General features: G+C 31.6%; 1 protein-coding gene across 9 annotated transcripts in view; it reads left to right on the top strand.

Annotated features, from left to right (window-relative positions):
- Positions 1–12,199, top strand: part of Calx (sodium/calcium exchanger 3) — a 47,432-nt gene extending 35,233 nt beyond the window's left edge. For 4 of the 9 annotated variants that reach the window (XM_071887415.1, XM_071887417.1, XM_040709347.2 and 1 more), the window contains 4 exons: positions 2,943–3,065; positions 6,643–6,801; positions 10,534–10,705; positions 10,789–12,199. In XM_071887415.1, the coding sequence (XP_071743516.1) occupies positions 2,943–3,065; positions 6,643–6,801; positions 10,534–10,705; positions 10,789–10,996 (662 nt within the window). In that variant the 3' untranslated portion in view covers positions 10,997–12,199. Of the gene's footprint in view, positions 1–2,942; positions 3,066–5,420; positions 5,580–6,642; positions 6,802–7,331; positions 7,491–10,533; positions 10,706–10,788 lie in introns of all 9 variants that reach the window. The other 5 variants (XM_071887416.1, XM_071887419.1, XM_040709348.2 and 2 more) reach the window with 2 other exon arrangements.
- The last annotated feature ends 236 nt before the right edge of the window (positions 12,200–12,435 follow it).

The following is a 12,435-nucleotide window of genomic DNA, read 5'->3' as shown; positions in this document are numbered from 1 at the left end:
TTTCTAAGCTGTTTATCTATGTACTAAGTGCGTGTGCTAATGCATGACGGAGAGTAACATTGAGGATTTCTGAGGAGTTATATGTGTAAGACCCTTTTGGACACAAAGTAAAATTGTGGATAATTGACAATGGATGAACTCTTATCAAAGTCCCTGCTATAGAGTGAGATTTGTGTTTATTATTTTCCTCTCGTAGCAGCTCGCAGCTAATTAAGTAAAAGTCGTGGCAGCTGTTTTCCTAAATACTCTGCAAATTTTCAGGGTTAACACCCCATTTTTCTTTTTTAAGCATACCGGGAGGTTATATTTTCTACAAATCTACCGGTGCTACATAAGTAAATGATACCGGTACACTGTTCACATAACAGACGGTACTATACTATATTGGAATTATTAGAACCACTGGCAACGTAACTAGAATATTAATATCCCTATGACGTAATGTCTCACATTTCTGAGTATTCTTCCATCTCAAACAAAATAGTCTAACATATTATTTCAATTATTGCAAATTTTCTTTTATTTTAATAAAGTTTTCAAATTTTTGAGGTAGCCCTTCTATCACTATAAGCAAAACCCTTGAAGTACCTCTGTAAGTACTTTTGTATTACCCTTTAGGATGTTTTTGTTTAAAAGTTTTGTCAAAAAAGTTTCGATACCTATTTTGCCACCCTTAGAAAAAATATTAGGATTGTGACCCCGCTAGTTATGATCTATAAAAATTATATTGATAAATTTTTTTGATTAGTGAAATGTAAGCCAAGCTTTTTAAGGTTGAACTTGATGGATAAGTTAAACCTTTTTATAATCTTTAGTCGGGGGAAAGGTTGTTGAATTGTAAAACAGAGAGAGGATTGAAGAGATGAAAAATAAAAATACTGTTATGCAAATCCTTACCTCACAACCTTCCCTCTTAAAAAATATAATTAGATGGCCTTAAATCAGTTTGTATTTCCTGTTTTCTTCCCAACTATGGAATTAATATTAAATAATACTCATGGGAATTGTTCAGATCTCAACAAAAGCTACTTGGATTCAACTAATCAACCTTCAAAACACTGATAAGAGAAAAGTTGCAGTTAACTCCAAAATACACCTTTTTTTTTGTTAGTGGATGCTATGATTTACTGGCTTAGAAGTGCATAGTATTGTTACAAAATCCATATTTTTGTATTGGTTCCGATTCCTAAATTCGTACTGGTGTTTCAACTGCAAAGATAATATGAAGTCATCTTAGACTTTTATAATTTATTTTAAAAGAACAAAATCTGTTTTACAATTTTCAAAAAAACAGCACGCAATAAAAAATACTAATATTTTCAGGTTGCTCGAAATTCAAAAAAAATTATTTTACAACAAATTTAACACGAGAACGGCCAGGGGTGTGAAAAGATTATCCCTGGTTTTTTGATATCAAATATATGTATTGGCACTCCAAGTACCAATTCTAATGCCAATTTAGTATAATACTGTTTTAAATACGTCGGTACTCTTAATAAAACTATTTAGAAGTTAAAGGCGACTGATATTGAATATGCCCTACGATAAACATACAAATACATTTATGAATATCATTTGACATCTAAAAATATATTTTAATTCAAAAGTATTATTTTTACATGATAAGTCTTATGAAGCCAAATTCGATCTTTAGCTATCAGAATTATAAAAACCGGATTAAATATACTTTGAGGATATAGGAACGGGTACATTGAGTCTATATTTTGAAATCTTGCAACTCTACTTTGACTCAAAAGTTATTTCATATTTGATTTTTTTTTAAAGCCTTAATACATAAAGAAGTTATTATAGATTTAAAATGACCTCATAAGATATCAGAGGACTTGAGAAAATATTTAAAAGCTCAAGTCGAGCTAGATTTAAATATTGAAGGACTTGAGCTAGACTTTACCCATGGCCCAGGTATTTGCTTTAAACTATTTTGCCTCAAGGATATTTTGTTATAATATATAAGTAAATATAGGTTTTACTTTGTTATTGTTGATATTGGTTGAAATCAAAATATGCGAAATATATTTCTATAAAATGTATTAAATGTTTGTTTTCTATTGGAATATTGATGGACTTATGCTCTTGCTTTGCTTGTTCGTCAATCCATGAGTCTTTTCTAATGTGAATAATTCATCATGTATAATTATAATCACTAACGGAGAAGTGATTATCACTTCTTCTAATCGAATCGTTTTTATTCATTTATGTTTTTCTTATTATACTGAATTTTATTAGCTACTTTGTCTTTGGTTCCAATTCATTGCATATTGAGATTTTGTTACTGTACGCATTGACATTTGAGGGCATGATTTCATCAGACAACAACCATTTAATGTGTGTTATACTAATACACATTACATATTGTAAGATACAACTTTTAACCAAAACTAACAAAAAAGAAGTATAAATCTCATCTATCGATATATTTAGCAAAAATATACTTGAGGCATGATGTCCCGAGTTAAAATTATTGTGGCAAAATTACCTAGCGCCACTTTAATCCACCTAATGTTATATGATCGCTTTTGATGAAGTTCAAATGCGAAGGAAAACATGTGCAATCCTTTAATATAATGGGCTACAATTTCACTATAAATATTTTAATGTACCGCAAAAGCTATTAAAATAAATTTCATGACAAATTGCTATTTAAAACAAAACTATTATTTACAAGTAATAGTTTGTAAATTAAAAAAGGACACATCTAATTTTCGTAAGCCAATTTTGAAACCCGGTGAGTCTCAGAAAATACGAGATGACATCAAATATTTTTCAATGTGTGTACGTATTATGTGTGTGCCACGCGTTTTTATGATGTTGTAACAACTTTACTAAATAATATTAGTTGGAGTAAAATCGCTGGCATGGACTACTTTTATGTTATTATATAATTGTTTGTTATAATGGTAATTATATATTAATTTTTCTAGGCGATGAAGATGATGAAGAAGAAGGAGAGGAAGGAGAAGAAAAGATGCCAACTTGTGGAGACTACATCATGCATTTCCTTACTCTTTTCTGGAAAATTATTTTCTCTGTTATTCCACCTGCAGGTAAAGTGTCCGTTTCTTTATTCACTCCCCAACTCCCCCAAACCATTCCCCCTTTATCAATCAGTATTGGCCCACTTCCAAATTTAAAAAAAAAAAAAAAAAAAAATGCAAAGTGAAATCCCTAAATTTCTTCCTCCCTGATTATACCCTAAAGGAATATTAGGCGGCTATCCCTCATTCATGGTATCCATTTTTATGATGGGTGTCCTCGTGACACTAATCGCAGATGTATCGATGCATTTTGGCTGTATGACACTCATTAAAGACTCTGTTACCGCCATTACGTTACTCGCTTTAGGGACAAGCGTACCAGGTAGAGTATATTGTAATTCAACTACATACTGGGACAGTCATTATAATATACTTATCCTTGTCTTTATTGGTGGCGGTGATGAAAAGAGATTTATTTGTTATTTAAATAATTATTATAGAGTCCAACAAAATCAACGATCTAGGAAGTACATAGTAGTTACATACATTTAATAACTGGTTTTTTTTTTCCTTCATCTTTATACATATATACAACCTCCCTACTATTAGCGGGTATGGATTACAAGTTTGTCCACATGTCATATTGTCTCTTTTTATCTCAAAATTGAAGAAAGCAAAAAGTGGAATGTGTACGTTCAACAATTGTATAATTAGGAAACCCCTTCGCTAAGTTAAGTGTTTCTTTTTGGAGGAAAGGTTGCGCGATAAAATAAAGCTAAGGCCATGTTAACAAGAGCTTACTCTAATTCAACCAATCAATGTTCAAAAAACTCCTGATAAGAGGAAGAAAATAAGAAGAACAATCGATGTATTATTGGATGACGGTTTTGGAGGATCTTGAAAGTGGATGATGAAAGATCTCAAAATGCGAAAAATTTGGAGTTTGTCTCTGATGGAGTATGGGTGGTATGGGGAGATCGGATTCTAATTGGGAACTGAGGGGTGAGGCCAGGCAAGATCACAATTCGTAGTGTATCTCCTAGGTCATCATCCTTCAGTCCACAGTTCGACTCTGAACCCCCCATCCCAACCCATACTCCATTAGAGACGAACTTACAACTCCTCCACATAATGAGACCTTTAATATACTTTCATAATCCTCCAAAGTGACCCTCTCCTCCTACTCAAATTAACCCTAATTCGCTTAACAAAGGTATTTCCTTATTAATAAAAGATTGTGATCATTGAATTTACACTTTCCGCGTTCTTCAATTTCGAGATAAAAAGAGAAAATATGACGTGCGGGGAAACTTGTAAATCATAGCATTATTACCCTTCTCTAATTTTTGTGCTGTTGAGTTTGGTTCTTAAAAACCCTCCCTTACCTTTGAATTAGTGATGCCCTATGAAATGGGATGTGTAATGAAGGGGAAATATTACAAAACACGATTCAGTTTACACCTTGCATAATTAATACAAAATATATCTTGATCAAAGATTTGTTATTTTTATACCAACGTTCTACCGAGCAGGAAAATAAGCTGACATCCATGGGTACACTATTGTTTTTGTTGCCATCAAGAGGAGATGTATTTTTTATTTCCAGATTGATTGTGCTCATTTTCCCTTCACTAGACCAATGAGAGTGGGTCCATCAAAAATAGAGACGTCCATTCTCACTAACATTTTCCATTTTGTTTCCTACTCTTTTCTAATAGTAGAGCTATTTCAATCCCCATGTGCATATTATCTCTAGGTAGATACATATATCCATGTGTCCCGTCAACAAAAAAACAATCTGTAATAATAATATATAAAAAAGGACCAATCCCCAATTTAATTTTCTTCATAAAAATGTTTTTAAAAAAGATAGAGTTATCTAATTTATTTAGAACCACTATTTGATTTATGTGACCTAATATGGCCTTTCAAATCTATAATCTTTACAATTGCTTTTGATTCATTTATTGATCGTCTCAAATTTAAGTTCAATTTGCGTCTCCAAAGGCTTATTTGTAATAATCTAAAACGAACATATTTAGTTAATTATTTTCTATTATAGAAAACTATTTAGATTCATTCTCTCCAACAAGGGTTAAAACAAGCTGAAAAAATAAATATATTTCATTAGTTCATAGCTCGTAGATACAGCAATGAATTCTTATTATTAAGTTTTGCTTCATATCACACCCCATATAAATATTTTTTGTCACCCAATTTGTCGAGTTAAAGGACTCTGTATTTAGAAGCGTGTTCTAGCTTGTTTTTATGTTGACGGGCAATCACATATTTAATCTGTATTTGTTAAACCTTGAATGTTCTCTTTTCCTTTAAACCAAACACTTTTCCACCCCTCCCCCTCACCAAGTTCCCCTTTGATTTCTCTCTACTTTTTACTTGTATCATATTATTCAAATTATTCAGGCGTGTACGGTGGTTATCTAACATTTGTGGTTTCCATATTAGCCATTGGTGTAGTGACTGCCATCATAGGAGATGTTGCAAGTCATTTGGGATGTTTTATTTACCTAAAAGACACGGTCAATGCCATTGCGTTTGTTGCTCTTGGAACTTCTGTTCCTGGTATTCTATTGCATCCCTCCGTTTTGATGATTAACCTAGATACTTAAATTATGTCTGTGTTTGTGCATTGTACATATTAGTAATCTGACTCGGTCTGATTCTTGATCGATCTGAAACCTTGGACCAAAATTTATTTCTCCTTTTTTTTTAAAGATTTCTTATATTGGTCAGATGGAATTTTGCTTTTTAAGTTTAAGGGAATATTATAACAGGGGCGTCCAAAGGTATTGGATTTTTAGTGAAAAACTCAAAATTAAAATTTTTTGGAAGAAAATTTTAAAAGTTAAACTATTTTCGGAAAGCAATTCTAGAAATTAAAAATATCAAATTTTTTATTGAAAATTGACAGCTATTCACAAATAATTAAATTTTTTGAAAAAAATTTCACACAAAAAAATTCAATTATTCAATTTTTCTAAAAAAAATTACAGGTATTAAAAAAAAATAATATTTTTGGAAAAAAATTTCAAAAATCCACTGCTATTCACATAAAAAATTTAATTTTTTTGCATAAAAATTCCAAAAATTTAATTTCAAATATATATATTTTTTAATTACAAATATTATATTTTCTAGTAAAAAGAAAAAATTCCATAATTTGAGGAGGGCTACGGCCCCTCGTAGATCAGATTTTACAACAAGGGCAGTCATGATCGAAGGTGTCCGAATTAATTATAACTATCACGATCTCAGACCGGGATCTAATATTCGTACATAATACATTTTCCACATAAAATTAATAATGAGTGTGTGTTCCTTTGTGTGATTACTTGCAATTAATTCATTGATATTGTATGTATAACAAATTCATGTTGATTTTAAACAGCTCTATAAATAATTAAAAGTGATCAACTTAAGCAGCGATACATTTAATGTAATAAAATGAATCTATCATAATTTTCCTTAGTAATAATATGTTTTTATAAAATAATTTGATTTATATTTATCTAATTTTTTCTCTCTTATTTCTTTCAAAAACATTTATTTTATATTTATCCATAATCCTACAATACCTCAATTTGTAAATGAAAAAAAAAAAAAAAAAAACATATATAAAAAATAGGTATTGCCAACGGATATCCTTGCTTTGTTATTTCCATCGCCATGATCGGAGCCTGTACAGCCCTTATTGGTGATGTTGCTGGTCATTTGGGTTGCTTTATCTTTTTAAAAGATTCCGTCAATGCCATTGCATTTGTGGCTTTGGGAACTTCTGTACCTGGTAGAGTTAAAAAACAAAAACAACAATTATAAGTGTGAAAATTTTGTCATGCCCAAAATTTGGGTAGTTTTTTTATCTTTACATTTTTCAGAGTTATTCCTCCTGAACTAGAGTTAAACCAATTATACCAAAATATTTATATTAAAAACCGTCCTAATATCAGATACAATCAACCCCCGGCCCCCTATTTCGTTTCACAGTTGCTACATACATCGTTTAGTCTTCACTTACTGTAACACTAGATCGAAGGTGGTATGACATTTGGCGGACTGATACTATCAATAATAGTCCCAGCTGTTTCTAAACAATAAAAAGTTTTGATATTAAATCCTGTGATAGGATGATTAAAAACAATGCTCAAAACATTGTCCTTAAAACTATCATTTTATTTTGTAAAGCAGGGGGTTTAAACATCAGACAATATATTATAACAAAGTCAAAATGCCTTCAAAAATGATACCATCCTCGTTCTAGTGTTAAAAAAAACCATTCAAAAATCCCAAACTTATTTTATTGTTCGACTCACTCAGGAATTGCCAATGGATATCCCTGTTTTATTATTTCCATTACCATGATCGGAGCCTGTACTGCTGTTATTGGAGATGTGGCTGGTCACTTAGGATGTTTTATCTTCTTAAAAGATTCTGTAAATGCCATTGCATTTGTAGCTTTGGGCACCTCTGTTCCTGGTAACCATTTTGCAACATCTGTCAACTATTTGTAAAATCAGAGTGTGGTTTAAAGTTTCTCTTTTTTTTTTCTAATCATTTTCCCTCTCAATTCCATCAATGAGTGAGCCATCAATTCGTCGTCTCATAGTGATATTAGACTTGGGTATACGACTATAATTCATTTAGGACAGAAATATATTGATGGAATTTTTATTGATTATTAATAAGGGTGTATCAGTCCTTAAAATGTAATTTGAAATCGGTCTAGTACCTGTCATCGGTCCTTCAAAAACGTCTCATATTACAGAGTGTTCCCTAGAAGGGACTATTTTCAATTATATTTAGTAAAATATGGATCAGTTTACAAATTGAAATAGTATAATGAACCCTTAAATATATTTCCTTTAATAGAATAGTTTGCTACAACATTCATCCCGGGTCTTACAGACTCCTATTTTAGTGTGTCACCTCTCTGTGCGGTTATATCTGTTTTTAATTAAGAATTATTAAAAATAGGAAATTGGGTTTAAGAGGTCAATTACAATTTATTATTCTTATTGACATTGGTGACGATTGATTCTATGAAGATGTCATTGAGCAAATGTTGTTGTTCTATGGGATGGCTTTTGCGTCCAATTTAATTGTGTTCTTAAGATTTAGGATGGAATTGTATCAAAGTATTTATTATTCCCATAAAAATGGGTGATTATATTATTTTGTAAAGCTTTTTATTTATATGTCCAATTTGAACACGTCCTTAAGGACCTTTTTAGGACCAAACTACATGTCAAAATTTGAGGAACGCTACATCCCTTAATTAATAAAAATATTTGTACATACCCTTGAAAAAAGGATTTTAAACAATATGATGGAAAAGTCACAGTTCAAAATATTTGATTCCCTCTTACAAAGAGTAATACTATAGAGCAATGTTCAATTTAAACTATTAGTTCATAATTAACGATGAAGAGTTAGGGATGTGAATATTGAGTAAAAATCACTCCATGGATTATTTTATGTCCTTTTATTTGTTGGTCCCACTTTGACCTCCAATAGTTTACTATTTTCCTTAAATTAAATGAAAAAAAGGGGCTATACTATTATAAAACTTAGTTGTTTAAGCCCCAAAACAGTTGACATTAACAAAGCTGACGTCAAATGAAAACGCTCTTTCAGAGCATTCATATTTTGCTATGACCAAGATTTATGCTCCCCTTGCAATTTAGTTCATATTCACATCTCTATCTATAATGATTATAAATAGTTTATTATGAATGTTACTTTTCAAGACTACGACTACTGCTTTTGCGATCTTACTCACTCACACAATTTCTTGAATGCTCCGAGTGCAAAACAAAACATACTTCCTGCTGTGACCATTCTTTACATATCAACCTTACTTATTTTTATATTTTAAATAATAACAAAAACAGATGTGTTCAAGACAACATGATCTCCATTGTTATTTTAATAAACTCATTACTAACTTTTCTTTCCTTACCTACTTTCCATTTTTGTACTCTCAAATGATTGTGTACATACGTATGTAGTAGAGTTTCTCTCTCGGGATGTCTCTGGAGTAGATCTTAATCCCATGGTGTCGGACTATGTATTTTACAATTATAGTACTCCAGCAAAAGTTAGCTCTTTCATCACTTACTATTGGGGGTTACGTAATTCAAAGAAGCGGAACCGGTAGCTAAAAAAGAAAACCTTGGCACCATTTAGTAATAATGATCAAATGAGATTTGGGGATAGCTGATGGGTAAGACCAGTCCAAAATGGAGTCTTTTCCCTTCAAATATAAAAAAAGTACTTCAATTTCATTGTATTTATTATTTCCAAAACGGGGACTATTTCCCAGAATCCCGAGAAATGAGAAAACCTAGTAGGGATGTATTAAGTACTTAATATAACGCGTGTAATGGACAGAATCCCCCACGTGCTGCGTTTTCCTTTTCCACTCATTAGTAACAGCCTTTCAGTAATAACACTCAGTCTTTGAACAAAAAAAACAGACGTCATTCCATAATTTTCCTGTATTTATCTTATTTAGTTCAATCTATTTTAATCTTATTTTCCAATCTTTTCCCCCTTTTTTCTCTTGCTGCATTTCAAACACAGATAAACTGAGGGGATACCCTACATTTGTCTGCTCCATTGCCATGATTGGTGCTCTCACTGCGGTCATAGGGGATGTGGCAGCTCATTTTGGATGCTATAGCCAGTTAAAAGACTCTATTACGGCTATAACCATAGTGTCATTGGGTACAAGTGTGCCAGGTAATCTGAGTTGATAATTGCATACCCTACTTCAATCCACTCTCTTCACAAGGACTGGGTTGTTTGGTTGGAAGGGTGTGTCCTTTCAAAATAAGTACTGTAGAACTTCGGAACTTTTTGCTAATTCGTTCTGGAAGGAGTGAAAAGAAGCTATGATACAGCCGAACTTCGAACTCATTATCCTATTAGAAATAACTGAAAACGGATTCATTCCTTCTGAATCATCAAGTTTTTACCCTAATGATACCGTATCATATAAATTAAATTGTACGCTATTCTCCATTAAAACCCATGTTTTATGTCTATCAAAGTACATGAAACTATTTAAAAAAACAACGAAAATACGCTTTTGAACCGATTAAACCCCAATTAATCACATTTGACGGAAGTAAGAGCTGTATTTTCTTTCCAAAAGTGAAATTATTAAACTTGAATTATAGAGCTTTATTCATGTTTAGAGGGACGTATATATATCTTGCGTCTAACTTCCAAGATTTTGAGTGCTCTGATACCCAAGTTCCGAGGTTCTACTCTAATTATAATTACTATTAATCTTTGCATAAAGATAAACAGTAAATCTTTTTTATTTTTTAAAGCAAGATTGAATTAAATTTGACGGTATAATTTATTAATATTTTTGTTAATGGGTGTTGTGATGTTGTAACAATTTAGGTAGTTGTACGTTTTAAAACTAACACACGTGACTAATGAACAACTACATGCCTACTCTATAGTGATTGCCTAGAGTCTAATATCCTTTTTACTTTTTTTTCCCAAGACACATTCGCCTCAAAAGTCGCTGCCATTCAAGATGAAACTGCTGATGCCTCAGTTGGAAACGTCACTGGATCCAACGCCGTCAATGTTTTCTTGGGAATCGGTATTGCATGGTCCATGGCTGCAATCTACTGGTGGAGCCAAGGAGACGTTTTCAGAGTCCCTGTTGGAAGGTACATAACCCGTCCCATTCATGTCTTTGTTCTGATTAAATAGAAGGCGGGAAAAATAACAATTATTTTTATTTGCATTTCAGTTTGGGCTTTTCCGTGACCATTTTCTGTATTGAGGCTTTGCTGGCTATCTTAATTCTACTAATAAGACGTAATCCTGCCGTTGGAGGAGAATTGGGTGGACCCAAGAAGTACAAAACCATTTCTGCATCCATTTTCGTTTGCTTTTGGATCTTTTATGTATTCATTTCTGCCATGGAGGCCTACGGCGTCATCCAACCCGGATTTTAATGGATTTAAACCAACTAATTAGTCATTAATATTAATAATAATTATAAATAATTCAATTAATTAAAACAAAGAAGGCAGTATATCCATTGGATAGGCAAAATTAAAACAAATACGCTGATTCCAGAGGAGCTGCTCAAGGGCTCCTCTAATAACATCAAAAAAAAAAAGGTTAGAAGGGAGAGTTGGGACTTCACCCCCTCTCTCTCTCTTTCTACAAACCCACAACTACCATACCATTGAAACCACTCACTCTTCAATCTGGATGAAGAATAGAAAAATTCCAACTCATTCCAAAAGACTTTCTTGAGGGGGTTTTGTCTCTCGACCTCTATTGTCAATAATATTTTAAACGATGTAAAACAAAAAAAAAACGTCTGATCATTATTTGTAATAAATAATACATAATATTCAATCCTTTCAAATGAATAAAAAAAGATACACATTTCATTAGCTCAAGATTTTTTTTTAAATAGAAGAATTAATATCTAAACTGTTTTATTACATTAAATAGTAATTATGATTACTTTATAATACTTTTTTTCCCCTGTTATTGTTGTTGATTTTCTGGTAGAAAGATTCAAACAGATCGCAACTTCTCTCCCAAGTTGATGCATTTTTTTTCAATCTTTTTACTTTTTTCTTACTTTTTGTTCCCTGTTTTTTTTATTATTATTATTGAAGTATTCAGATACACACTTTTTTCTCCCTCCCTCTCTGTTTTTTCTTCTCCTCCCTTATTTTTCTAAAAAAAATACCCCAATTTTGTATAAAAAGGAAAAAAAAATATAGATTTTTTTAGTAAGGTGCTGTCATTTACTAAATACATAATTGTAATAATATTTAAGGATTTATTTGAACAATCATAGAAAGCAAAAGTTTTTTTCTTTGACTCTTGTTTTTTTTTTTTTTTTTAATCTTGTTGTTTTGTCTTTTTATTCAGTTATACATAAAATATTTACGCCAATGCTATTATACCAGCTCCTATGACAACTACTGCTTACCAACCAATGACGTCATCTACATATATGATAGCCATATGATTATTATTATTACTTTCTCTCTTTTTTTCGTGTTTGAATATGTGGAAAAGGGGACTCTGAATGAAGGAAGTGAATAAAGAATCACCTCATTTTTTTTTTTAATTTTATATTTATTTGTTGAATTGTTGTTTTACTTGAATACATTTGTAGGTTGAGTGATTTATTCATTTGTGCAATCGTCAAAATTATTTATGGAAAGGGGAATGTCTCAAACTAATCAAACGTAGAGTTATTGGGTCCAAAATTTACAACTGTAGGACTTTTGTAGAGATAAATAACAGCTATATTACCTACAAAGAAGGAAAAAAAGGTTGTTGTACTTTGAAACTACGGCGTTCAGCGACAAAATATGCTATTAATATACACAATAATAGCAAATACCGGGTAGCAAATATGTCT

This window comes from Lepeophtheirus salmonis, chromosome 3, assembly GCF_016086655.4.
Source record: "Lepeophtheirus salmonis chromosome 3, UVic_Lsal_1.4, whole genome shotgun sequence".
Taxonomy (NCBI): Eukaryota; Metazoa; Arthropoda; class Copepoda; order Siphonostomatoida; family Caligidae; genus Lepeophtheirus; species Lepeophtheirus salmonis.
Note: the sequence above shows the minus strand (reverse complement) of the source record. Positions and strands in the feature narration are given on the sequence as shown.